The sequence below is a fragment of the Hordeum vulgare genome, unplaced genomic scaffold (genome assembly GCF_904849725.1).
Source record: "Hordeum vulgare subsp. vulgare unplaced genomic scaffold, MorexV3_pseudomolecules_assembly, whole genome shotgun sequence".
NCBI classification, from domain to species: Eukaryota; Viridiplantae; Streptophyta; class Magnoliopsida; order Poales; family Poaceae; genus Hordeum; species Hordeum vulgare.
This window is the reverse complement of record NW_025422489.1, coordinates 273,407-286,512: the sequence shown is the minus strand read 5'-3', so window position 1 is coordinate 286,512 and position 13,106 is coordinate 273,407. Positions and strand designations below refer to the sequence as shown.

General features: G+C 44.0%; 2 protein-coding genes and 1 non-coding gene across 4 annotated transcripts; 1 reads left to right on the top strand and 2 right to left on the bottom strand.

Moving 5' to 3' along the window:
- Positions 1–859: 859 nt before the first annotated feature.
- Positions 860–3,155, bottom strand: LOC123416986 (ribosomal protein S4, mitochondrial-like). 2 transcript variants are annotated; one of them, XM_045106843.1, is made up of 2 exons: positions 1,576–3,154; positions 860–1,536 (listed from the first exon to the last, which is right to left on the bottom strand). In XM_045106843.1, the coding sequence occupies exons 1-2, from the start codon at positions 2,150–2,152 to the stop codon at positions 1,001–1,003; spliced, it is 1,113 nt and encodes a 370-aa protein (XP_044962778.1). In that variant the 5' UTR covers positions 2,153–3,154; the 3' UTR covers positions 860–1,000. The 2 variants fall into 2 exon arrangements, with proteins under 2 accessions (XP_044962778.1, XP_044962777.1); XM_045106842.1 differs by having other exon boundaries at positions 860–3,155.
- A 1,909-nt stretch (positions 3,156–5,064) lies between these two features.
- On the bottom strand, positions 5,065–9,001 carry LOC123416985 (ribosomal protein S3, mitochondrial). Its single transcript, XM_045106841.1, has one exon. It carries the CDS (start codon positions 6,987–6,989, stop codon positions 5,259–5,261), a length of 1,731 nt encoding a protein of 576 aa, XP_044962776.1. The 5' UTR covers positions 6,990–9,001; the 3' UTR covers positions 5,065–5,258.
- Positions 9,002–12,111: 3,110 nt separating this feature from the next.
- Positions 12,112–12,182, top strand: TRNAC-GCA. The gene has a single exon. It is a non-coding gene; the product is annotated as a tRNA-Cys (tRNA).
- Positions 12,183–13,106: the final 924 nt, after the last annotated feature.

Below are 13,106 nucleotides of genomic sequence, written 5' to 3'. Positions count from 1 at the left end.
CCGAGTTGGAGGAATGATATTGGGCTTGAGAAGTGAGCAAGGAACCTGACATAACATTCCTATGGTTCCTCTGTCCCGGTCTTGCACCACTCTCATATCCATCAATCAATTTCATAGATAGTTACTATGGTTGTTTCTTCCTCCATTCACTAAAGCAAATGGAGCCTTTCCCTCCTCGAGTCAGCAAGCCAACTCGAGCGTTTTACCCTCGTGTCACTAGCGCAACACGAGCCATTCAAAAAAAAGTATTGGAACTGAAGAGAAATCCATCTCTATACAAACTCTTTATGTTCTTGATATTGATTGAGTTACGAGAATGAAGAAGCGTAGCACACCTTTTCTCTCAATTCAAGTTTCCATTCAAACTGACTCATTGACATGAGAGATTGGATGCGATGCGCCAGTCACTCGTACTACAGCGGACAAAGGTCACCGGCAAACGACCGTTCCACAATGGAACCTGGCACTACTGTTTGCCCTAAGGGCCAACCCACCTTTTCAGAGAAACAGACACATGACATCACTATATTACGCATTTTCGAGATAAGAAAGTGGAGAATGCACTCTTCCCTTTTTTTTACATTTTAAACTCATGTTCATGGTCTGTTTTATTCCCAATTGTTGCCCGTGTGAAAAGAAAGAAGAGAAATTGGGCCATGTTTCCCGAGAGAGACTGCCTTCTCTCAGGCCAGCAGTCTTATACTTATAGTCGACTGCTCTATGACGATCTGACCTCTTTCCTGGGCTCTGCTTGCTCGTCTACGCTCCGACCAATTCAGTCAAAATCGAAAAAACGATGTTTCCTTGAAAAAGTCTAAGAAATAGTAGTAGTAGTCAAAAAGTGCACTTTTTCCATATATTTCGATTTATAGGGATCCCTATCTTTATCTCTATCCACAGAGATACCTATCTATATAGAGAGAGATTTTTCTCCAAATTGATCTAGACTATCCTCTATCCGGATAGATATGTCCCTATGAGCGACTAGGCCGATCTTTTTTTATATGTTTTGGCCACGTCCGTTTCCGCTCCGAAGAGGAAGGTTTGGATCTTTCAATCTTATGTCGTGAGGGATGTGACCTATGTTAGGTCCATAAGATACCACAGCTTTTAGTGTTCTATGATTCACCTCCGAATAATGAGTAGGTAGTTCGATCCTTTTGATTCTTATCTTCCTAGTAAACGGGGATCCGGAGCAATAGGTCGAATTACTATATAAAGAAGACTTGTAAACAAAAGGACTTATTGTTCGAGTAGGAAGATTTCGGTTTTTCTCCTTCCCTCTTTTCAATAAGAAGAAGTATTTGAAATGAAACAAATTCCTCTTCATTCTGTTGTGCTCAGCGAAGGAACTGCCTAAGCATACTTTTGCGGATCCAAACTTCTTTGTTCTTTCAAAGTATTCTTCTTGCATATAAGAACGCAACTCTTGCAAAAACAAGGATTTGAGTAGTAAGCGGCATCCCCTCTGAGTTGTGAGTAAGCGGAACCATTCTGTTTTTGTTCTTCTCCAGATTCTGGCCAGTAGGAATTTGCCTCTTCTTTTTCCAACTGATATGGCCGGTAGGAATTTGCCTCTTCTTTTTCCAACTGATATGGCCGGTAGGAATTTGCCTCTTCTTTTTCCAACTGATATGGCCGATAGGAATTTGCCTATGATTTTTCCAACTGATATGTCGATATAGAAAGATCTCCTTATTTCAAAACCGCGGGTTCTCGCGTCATTTTCTTTAAAAGATATTAGATCACCGTGGGAAACTTTCAAATGAGTAATGGTTACCAGTCCATTATTCAAACAAACCCTTCGATGACTTATCGGCTGCCTTGCTTGAGGAAGAGTGTCACTAAAATGGAGACGAACCGGAATCACGTCCGATCTTGTTTCTTGATTGAGTAAAAAAGGGATATATGAAGTTCGTTCTCTTCCTCTGTGCATCTCCCTTATGGGTAAATCCCCATAATAAAGAGACAACTTTCGTGTAGTTTGTGATTTGATGTTACTGTTTAGATTTTCTCTCCGAGAAAGATTTCTTTTAATGGATCTCCTCTTGTTCCTCAATCTTCGGAGAATACGGCGTTGGATTAGAGAAAGTTCTCTGTTCCGAACATTTCCTGGAAGTAGACGACACGTTTTAAATCTTAATGCTGGCATGGCATATTTCGTTGAATCAGTCTTTTTCGCCACATCGCGTATAAAGGGAATCGAACCCAACTCTTCCACGAACCCCCCACGAATGGTCCTCCCTTAATTCAATGAACTATGAGAATTCCTTTTTTAGTTTTTTTCTTTTCAGTTCTCATAAGTCCTTGATATACTAGCAGAAACTCAATACTTGACCGACTGCGTCACAGTGCTCAGGTAAAGTGGCAGTGGTTGAAAGCGAGCGGAAACGTCAGTGTTTTCTGTGCGTTACGATAGTAGTGGTGAAAGAAAATCCAATTCAAATATCTCAACGTAAAAGGAAAATCGTTTCACTTTGAAAGGAAAGCTAGCTATATGAGATCGAAATCACTCTATCTACGATATTCATTGCACCATGATTTCAGGCCTACGCATCTTCTTTAAGGTATTTTTTATTGGTTGAAGGCTCGCCATCACTGAACATACGAACAATCAACCTTTCGTCATTACTCCTTCGTATCTCTCTTTTCTGTTCGCCGGAAGGGAAGAAAAGCTGATCCTTGTACTTTGTAACAGTAACAGCTCTGTTCGGAGCCTTGAAACCTCACTCAGTGCAGTGATTTGGTACATCCTAAAGAGGGTTTCGCACTTGTCAACCCAGATGCGAACATCCGTGCCATCAAATCAAGGAAAAGAAATCTTCGGCATCCACGCCCTTCAGCATTAGATTCATGAAATTCCTCAAACACAGGAGTGGGTGGGGGTGCCCTGCGGCTCTCTCCCAGTTGTAGGAAGCTGTGGTGCTGGTTGACGCGGTGGTGCACCGACGATACCGCTTGGATCTTGCGGCAGAATCTTCAGAAGCTCCAAAGACTGTTGAAAACAAAGGGAGTGGACAGACAAAGAAGAGAAAGGAACAAGAACCCAGTCGTCGAACCAGTATAAAGCCCTAAGTGATCTGCTCTACAAGAGTATATTAACTCATGTTCGGAGTATGAACAGGGAAACCCGATACCTACTACCTTAGAAGAAAGAATTCCAGAAGAAATGAAGAAGAGCTGTTCGACAGCGATCCTTACCTATCAATTCATGAAATTGGAGTTTGATGTTGTGTTGTAAACGAAATCTTCAGAGAAATGGAAGACAGGCAGAGTATAGATTAGTTCATCTCTCCACTCAATGAATTCCACATTCATATCCAATCTCATTTCATTAGCAAAAGATACCGCTACGCTCATATCTCCCTTCCCTCCCCGAGGAAAGGTTAGCTATTCGCTACGCTCTAAATTGCTCTATTGACTTCGGATAGACGTGATCGAAACCAATATGCTTGGTTAGTTCATGCTTGACTGGATCATTGGCAATCTGAATAGCGGCAGTACTATCGCAAAGAACAGATGTGGGTGCATCACACGAAACTCCAAAATCAGCCAGGAGCCATCGAAGCCATACGATCTCTGCTGTGACGTGACAGTGGCAATGGCACGAAGCTCAGCTTCAGCACTAGAACGAGAAATGTTTGTTTCTTGGAAAAACATGCAATGAGAGAAGTGCCAAGAAAGAGACAATAACCGGTGACAGAGCGACGATCAACAGGATCACTCGCCCAAGTTGAGTCAGAATAAGCATGAAGCTGAAGTTGATTAGAGCTTTCACATAGTGCAATCTGCGAGATGATGTGCCTCTCAAGTACCGAAGAACACGAAGTAAGTGATCATAATGAACTGAAGTAGGAGCACTGACAAACTGACTGACAATGTGGACTGCATGAGCAATGTCAGGCCGGGTCACAGTGAGGTACACAAGGCTGCCTACAAGATGACGATAGCGAGTGGTATCCCTCAAGAGGAGTACCATCACTAGGGCGCAATTGGAGATGGAGCTCCATGGGTGTAGCGGCAGTGTGTGTATCAGTAAGACCTGAGCGTGAGATCAAATCCTGAGTATAGCGATGCTGAGAGAGATAGTAACCATCATTAGTTTGATCAACCTCAATTCCCAGAAAATAACTGAGAGAAAATCAATCTGACATCTTGAATTGCTCACTCAACTTTTTCTTAACAAAAGCAATGTACTTCTGATCATCTCCAGTGATCAACATATCATCAACATAGAGAAGAAGCAAGGTACGACCGCGGTCAGATGTATGAGTGAAAAGTGCAGGGTCATGCTCACTAGAAGAGAAACCAGCAGCTTGAACCACAGAGCTGAACCGCTCAAACCAAGCACGAGGTGGTTGCTTTTTTCCCATAGAGGGCCTTTCGAAGGCGACAAACATGACCATCAGGGACTTCAATACCCAGAGGTGGCTGCATATAGAAAAAACTCATGTAGATCACCATGAAGGAAAGCATTTTTGACATCCATTTGAGAGATTTGCCAAGATCGAGCTGCAGCCACAGCAATCAGAGTACGAACAGAAATTGAAACAACGCAACCGTACTATCTATTTACGAGAATTTGATTGCTGACAACACGACAACATCACGCTTCTCTTTCTTATTCTTATTTATATAACTGTCACTTTACCGGGCCGGAAAAGTGACACCGTCACGTCTCAGGGTCGTATGCCTGGAACAAGAAGGGTCGTCGTACAATTTCGGCGATTACAAAAAAGAAGGAGGCGAGCTCCCTATCCCTCTTTGTCTTTCCACTTCCCTCGTTCAGGAACAAACACTTCGCCAAATTCTTTTGAGTCCCGGCCCGGTTTTTCCCCACTAACCAATTACGTTACGACCACTGAACAAACTTGGTTGACGAACATGGTTTATGCGCCGCTAATCTAGCGGCTTGTCGAGCATTTGACAAACTCACACCATCCATTTCAAATGGGATTTGTCCCGTGGACACACGAGCAATCCAACCCGTCGGATTTCCTTTTCCTCTTCCCATTCGAACTTCTGCGGGTTTCCCCGTAATAGGAAGATCTGCGAGAACTCTTACCCATATCTTACAATTTCTTCGGAATTGTCCGCTCATAGCACGATGGAATTGTCCGATTGTAGCCCGACGCGCTGCTTCAATGGCTCGATATGAAAGACGACCAGCTCTACAACTTTTGGTGCCATATCTTCCAAAACCAAGTTGTGTACCATCCGGTTCGCGACCCCTACTACATCTGCATTTAAAATATTTACTATATTTCGTACGTTTCGGATATAGCACGTCCCTTCTTATTTTTACTATATGAGATCCGCACTTTGACACCTGAAATTCCGTTACGAGTAGATACTTCCGCAGGAGCATAATCGATTTTATGGTTAAATACATTACAAGATGTTTTTCCATACTTTCCGCATTCAGTTCTAGCTATTTCCGCACCCCCTAATCGACCAGAACAACAAATACGTATCCCCTCCACCCCTTTTGGCATTATTAATGGAATATCCTTCACTATTTTACTAAAAATGGAACGAAATGAGATTGGATTGTTCCTCAGTTGAAAAGAGATGTCTTGAGCAATCAGAGAAGCACTTTGATAAACAGATTTGATCTTTACCGACTCAATTAAGGTATTAGTGTTTGTTCTATTAGACAAAAAAGATCGCATTTTTTGCACTTCGTTCAAATAAGAGTTGTACCCGTACGGAATTATCCTCTTTCTCAGTATGATCTCTATCATCATCTCTATTCCCTTTATCAATTTGCCTATCCTACCTAGGTCTATGAATTTCTCTATCAATTCCATTACCTTATCCTTACCCATGAGGTTCCTACATTTGATCCTAAATTGAGCTAGGAGTTGTTCCCGGGCATACTCAAAAAAAGGGTTATTATACACCCCAACCCCATCCCTTGGAAAAAAGAAGGTAGCACCGAAGAAAGGAAAGAGCGATATGGTGGTTTTTGTTGTTCCCGCGAAGCGAAGATCATTCGCTTGGCGAATGAAGTGGATCAACCTCTTTTTGGCTCGGGCCAAACACTTTTTCTCGCTGGTAGAGCTTTCTAAAAAAAAAGCGATGCGAGAGCGTATTCTCTTATCTAAGCTTCCTCCCTTCGCTCCCCCCATCGTAGATGGTTCAGCCACACCCGGTGCCACGAAATGATTGAGAATTAGGACGGGGTCGAAATGCATTTTATTCTTAGTATTAAAAAAGTATTGCATGACCGAATAATTCAAGGAGGGGCGCACAGCGGGGAGGGTCCTTTTTAGTAGATGACTCGTCGGGCCGTCAGAGCGGGACTTCTTTGGTAAAAATAACTTGATTCTATTCCTTTTTAGTAAGGAGGCGGCATTTCCCATAAGGAAAGGTATGTCATTTACAACCCCGGCGTATTGAGGCCGCTTGAAGGCCCCGCTCACCCGAAGTGATTTATCAAAATTCTTCTTTCTCGATGGTGATCGGTCATGGTATCCATAACGTTGCATCTTTTTCGGCCAAATCCGGATTTCGTTTTGCTTCTCCCGGTCGATCGACTCGACTCTTTTCCCTGCCCCCCGGCCTCTCACTTCGTTTCGTTCTTCCTCTGTACCCTCGCTTGAATGAAGACACCCGATCGGCCCGACTTTCCCAAATGTCGGCCACCAGCCCTTTTCCTGTAGTACGGGTCTTGATTTCTTGTCTTGTTTTCGTTTTAGTCGTGGTGATCGCCCGGGAAGAAAGAAATGAATGAATGTCCTTTTGGGAAAATGTAGAATAATACACCTACCGAGACGAAAGCCAAAGGCGAGTTTCGTAGGTGGACGTATCGAACTAAAATAAGATCTAAGATTGACATCTTGATACAATGATTTACCATAATAATAAATAGAGTCAATGGTGACAGAGCCGTGGGAAGAGCCGCTTCTTTTTTGCGGCGGGGGCTTCCATTCACCAGCGCAGACTACATACACGTGCTCTCTGAACCGTGCTAGATAGTCACCCATCACACGGCTCTCAAACCCAACCTGTGGTGGATCCCGGGGGACAAAGCAAAGTCAAAGCGCTTGATCCTTTGCCCCATACTTTGAGATCTTCCTCCCCGCCGATCAAGCAGCAACGCAGCTCGTGATAGGCTTAGCTTAAGCCGCTAACGTTCGGTTCGGATAAGTAAAGTCCCTTCGGTCGGTTCGCTCAGGTGGTCTTCCCTTATTTTCCCTAACGTTCAGAGTTGTTCTGGTTTGAGAAAGGAGCACCGCCAAGTCCACTAGGGGCGCCCTGAATGAATAAGAAATGGACAGCTGAGGTCAGGCTTGCATGAAAAAAGAAGATAATAAGTTAGATGTACACACCTGAGGTTGGTAAGAACTGAGGGACAATGCCCCCCTCACTGGGCCCATCAGCGAAAGCAACTGCTACTTAATCGTAGGTTTGCTTTCGTGCAAGGCCCCCGCTGCTGGAACAGGCGGTTGTCATTTTAAAGTAAACGCCCCGCCCCCTTTCTTTGCCCGCCGGCCGCCTAGCTCGTTATTCTTTGAGATCTGGATAGAGTCTCGCTTCGGGGCGGGGGAAGCATGGATTCGATAGATCTATCGAATCCATGCTGCAAGCAGCAAGCGTAGGCTAAAAAGGCAATAGTCTAACGTTGGGGTAGGGCGCGCCAAAACAACCGGGGGCCCCGGAGGGGTCAGTACAAAAGTACTATATTCTTTCCACTTACTTTCATTGGCTAGCTGCCTTTTGTAGCGCGCGTACTCTGATCCTCTTCTACGAATCTACAACTCTCTTTACTGAGCGAGACTTCATCTATATCCCTAAAAGTGGATTTGGATTCCCATTTTTTCTTTGAATGACAGCTTCAACTAGGCTCCACCTTAGAGAGGGTTTTCGGTTTGAATCAAGATAGGGTCAGGGGCGCGTCGGAACGGTAGCTGCTTAGTCTCATCCGAGAGTCCAATCTCTTTGTACTGTGCTTGCTTTTGTGTCTTTGAATAAAAAAGAAAGAAGGGGGTCGATTTAGGCTCCTTCCCTTCCACTGCATAGCTGCGCTATCAGGTACTACGAGCCCTCTGCCCCACGCATCTAACCAGCTCGCGTGGTTCACCGGTTCCACCGAAAACTCTCATTTGTTGAAGCGGAGCATAGTGTGGCGTCGAGCGAGAAAGGTCTCTTTTTTGGTTTATTCACTGATCTGAAATGAAACTTAGCACTTGTTTTTTTATTGATTCCTGGGGCTAGGCGTTCGCAGAATCAGTCTATCCGAACCGCAGACGCACTTTTCAGATCAGTGACGGCCTCTCCAGCAGAGCTGGGCGCCGGGGCCCTGGATGCGCTAGCGATCGGCACATTAGGGGAGTACTTGCCCGGGTTTCTCGGCCTGGTATCCTTATCCTCGCGTTCATGATATCTACATTCAACTGTGCCCCGGAGACACGGTCGAAGCACGCCCGCCCCGTGTGCGTCTTTCACGACATGCTCTGGTCCCGGGTTTCTTCCTGTGGTCTTCTAGCGTTAGAAGAAGTCGTGTCCGTCCCGGACATCTGCAACGTCCTCTCACGCCTTTTTTGGGGGGACAAACAAAGATCAGGAAAAGACGGACCGAACCCATTCGGTGACTTTCGCGGTCGCCCTCACTGAACCGACTTGGATCTGAACTACGATTCAGATCAAGTCTTACCGAAATTGGATTTCCTTTTCGTGCCATATGTCGCTTAGACTTTACTTTTTCCCCTTTCCGCCCTTTCCTCTATTTGTTCGATAGGGTCTTCGTTTTATTCTAATTCTAAACCCATTGTCGTCCACAGTTTCCTTGTCGACGCGAAGGGGCCAGCAGCCCCCAAACCAAAGTCTGAGATCAGAACTCATACCGCGGTTGTGGCTTGAAGGCCGCATGCAAGTTCTTCAATATTTAGAGAGTATGTGTTAGTACGAGATCGCGCTATCAACTTATTTAATCTTTCTCGATGATTAGGACAAAATTGTATCCCTTAGGAACCGTACATGCACCTTTGTTTGGATGCCGATCTAATATTGTTACAATACGAAATACTTGAAGGCCACACGCAATTGACTCACCTACATTTTATGCTCCCACCCTTTTGTAGAAAAAGCCTCTGCCTCTGGGGAAGTGCTCACATCAACTCCAATTTGGATGGAGCTTCTCGATGGGTTAGAGCGTTTGCGAACCAAAAAGGGGAAAAACCCATCCTCCAAAGTAGTGAAGTGAGCCAGTACAATAAGACAATAGGTCTCATGGGCCAAGCCTGCTATCAGGCAGTGAGTGGGAATCAATCCTGAAAGAGAGAAGGTCTAGTGCTCTCAGAAAATATTTGATTCGCCGAAAAATTGGCTTTATCAGACCAATCCATGTTCAGAAGCCTTCCATCAAAAGTCAGTGGTCTAGGCCGCTTTCCTTGACTTTGAGTTGGATCTCATTCTTCTTCCCGGCACAAAAAGAGGGTAGACTTCATCCGAGACACATGGGTTCTTTTGCTTCCTTCAAAGAACTCGTCTTTGAGCCTCTAAAAAGAAGGGCATAGTATCCCAGCCACCTAGACCACCTAAAAGGAAGGAATTGGTCTTTAGCTTTGAGTGATCCAATCATTGGTGAATGGGTTCAGTAAGGTAGAAGGAAAGGGCCCCTCCCGACCTGGGAAATTCACAGCAGGAAAGACTGGCGCCGATCAGCGAAAGCGAACCCTTCAGTACATCGCGTTCAGCCCTCCCTCAAAATCCCATTTGTTTTATTGAGGAATCACTCTTGATCCTCTAAAGGCTCTTCTCCGTCTATAACTCAAAGTCCATCTGTCTCTCGTGGAAGCGCTTTAGAGTGCCTAGAAGATCCAGCAAACGGGGGTGCCAATGCTGTCCCAAGACCAGATCACGGTAGGTAGCTGCTTTAAAGAGGTTGGGAGACAGACTGGTGAACAATCTTCTTCTTGTTTTCTCCGACCTAGAGCACTCTTTTTTCAATCGTACGAAGAAACTCCGTGAAAAACCCAGCTATCACTCCTATGAGACGGCTAACTCCCAACTCCCGATACATTCTTTAGAGTCGACCAAAGGACTCGTTGGTTTGGACATAGTTTCTTTGTTCCTGTGTTTCTGTTTTGCTCTCCCCCTTTTTTCACTTAGTTTAGTTGGAATGGAAAGAGAACTTCCTTCAGTTTTTCTTTTTTTTTGTTGCCTGGTTCGGTCTCTCCGAGTGGAATAAGTGGGTCCTTCTTCTTTTTCCTGACTGATGAAGGTCGAAACTGAAGATCGAATCAAGCGGAGTCTGGATTCCTATGTTCGTACCAACTCAAATGATTGATGAATTGGATCTTGAGTATGCTCACTTCGCTACTCAGCAAGGGTGAAAGAATGACAAAGAGACTGACATCACAGAGGATGGGAAGGACCCAATCGCCTGCCTCTTTCTTGGTCCACCCCCCCCTGGTGGGTACTTTATAGCTCACAACACGAGATAGGCAGATATGTGACATAGAAAAATAGCTTTCATTGACAACAAGACTCTCTTCCTGATTGGGATTGGTCTGTGCAGGATCTCCTTCCCTATGAGACTCTTGCTTCCCTTTGAAAGAGGCAGACCCCTACTTCAATTGTCATCTGACGACTCTTCCCCAGCTGTGGACTCAGACCTCTCACAACCAAAAAAAAGAAAATAAAAATCAAACGAATCCGAATATAACCAATCTATCGCCTTTGATGACTCGTTGACAGCCTCCTCAACCCAAGCTTCCATCTCCTGCTCCAGACATCGGCGCTTGCCCGCGCCAGTCCATGAAAGGTGGATGAAGGTGAGTTTGACTACGAACTCGAGGATGCTGGGAACGATCTCTTTTCGGGGAATCACTCCCGTCGAGAGGCCCTCTTCCTCCCTTTTTCTGAATCTGGGAGAGAGGCAAAAGAGAAGTCCAGAGAGACCTCGACTCTTTCAGGGAAAGGAGGGAGATCGAATGCGAGATGGAGTCCCTGCCGAATGGAATGGACATCCTTGGGGACAGCTGTGTAAGACTTAATTTACCATAAAATTGGACGGAAAAACTACTACAAAGATCACAAGAAACCCAGCTCAAAGTGAATGGAGAGAGAACCCCTGCGCCTTGGAAGGATCTGAAGCTGTTCGGACACTCATAGACAAGTGAACTCCAATCCAGGATCCCTCGAAAAGTGAAGTGAACTAGCCAGGTAGAACAGTCAGGTTAGGAAAAGAGTCTTTCATGTCAAGGTGAACATAGACAGACAAGGTTAGTTTGTTTTCCTTAATTCTCAGAGAAAAGACTCGTTGCTGGAACCGAGAGCACTGGCGATTGCTTTCTTTCTGACCTTCAGCCGAGAAATTCCATACCTTCCACCGACTTCTTTTGTGTGTGGCCAGAACGTGATGCTTTCCAATGCCGAGTACTTTTCTTAACAATGTATGAAGCCCGTAAAACCGAAATCGATCCAAATCCACGACCTTGACGATCGAGGAAAAAGGGTATGTATTATTATGGTGTGAGCCTTCTTTCTTTTTGGCCTTAGATTATCATAAGCGAGGAATGGTGCGTGCTAGCCTTCAGACTATACTTTATTGTAGGGAAAGGGAAAAAATGGAGAATATCTTTAAGAACCCTAGAAAGAATTTCACTTGGAGCAACAGGGGTCAGGTCACACTATATCAATATCATAATTCTCTTTTTTTTAATTGATACTGATTAGCCGTAAATCAATTTGATTTTGTTATGCCATTAAGGAAACACTATTTGGGATACAATACCCATTTTAGAACCGTTCACTACTAACAAATAGAAAATATCAAAATAACAAATAATAACAAATAATATAGTTAATGGTTCCAATTTTTCCTAAATTTGGCAGTCTGTGACTGGAAATCCTTTCTCTTTTCAATAGAAAGAGAAGGTATTTAAGCAATGTGTGTTTTGAGATACAATCAATCGAAGAGAATAAAACTGGGTCCAATAAAAAACAGGAATGAATTTTTTAAAAGGGATTGGAAAGGGATAAGTACAAAGGGATTCAACGATCTAAAAAAAATCAAAAAGGGTTTAATAATCCCCTCCTACGAATACTAATTAGTAAAATAATGTGGATGAATAAGATTTTGCTCGATTTTGGATCGGATTTGGCGGCATGGCCAAGCGGTAAGGCAGGGGACTGCAAATCCTTTATCCCCAGTTCAAATCTGGGTGTCGCCTGACCAAAAAAATACTTAGGATTTCTTATTGTACTGATTGAACTCGACAAATTCTTGCCCTGCATAAGCAAAGGAAAAGAACTAGGCCTGTCGATACTGGATTTTACCATAGTTCTAGTTCTAAAAAAGACTGTCAATTTCTTCTTAAAAATAGGGCTCTGGCAGGGTTCTGGGTAGTGGCCCAAACCGATACCGATACCAATAGGGATGAGGGATATATACTTATTAATTTCATAATTGATTCTATTCCGCAATTCATAACTACGAAAGTAAGAGGTCGGAAATCTTGGTATCCAAAGGTCCCTAAAGGACATTCCTTTTTTGCTCCTAGGATTGAAGAAGAGATTATACGAAAGACTATCAAGACTTCCTAATTATCTGACACTACCTACACTAAAGTAAGGTCTACTGACTCTGTCTGGAATTAGATTGGATAGGCTGATGGGAAATTTAGGAGTTGTGGAAAGAAGAGACTTTCTTTCCATACTTACGAGAGACTCCGAGTACTCAAACATTCAATCAGGATGGTCGGTTAGCTCTTATCTTTTAGAATAACTTAGTAAAAAAAAAGTCAAAGTAATAAATAAAATGAATCTCCTAACTCGGTAGCCCATGAGGTTCCAATGGTTAGTTTTGGATTTTTTAAGGCAAGAAAGCAAAGAAGAAGGGAGGATTCTCTATTACCAACTTCCCCCATTGTCCTGTCCTCATTGGTCATTCATCTTTCCCGATCTAGTGCCATCGTTCTTCAAGGTGCCGGAGGGTTTGAAGCATACCTACTACCCCTCCCCTGAGCTTAGTTCAGAGTTGCCTCAGCGCGCTCGAGTAATAACTGGGAAAATCAAGGCTGGACAGGTCTTCGAGCCAACTTCAGGAAGAAAAACCAAGTGAAAGAAGAAGTGCTAAAGTGCACAGCCACAGTATG

Excerpts from the sequence above, each read along its gene's own strand:
- LOC123416986 (XM_045106842.1), bottom strand. The coding sequence starts at position 2,152 with ATGCCAGCATTAAGATTTAAAACGTGTCGTCTACTTCCAGGAAATGTT.
- LOC123416985 (XM_045106841.1), bottom strand. The coding sequence starts at position 6,989 with ATGGGTGACTATCTAGCACGGTTCAGAGAGCACGTGTATGTAGTCTGC.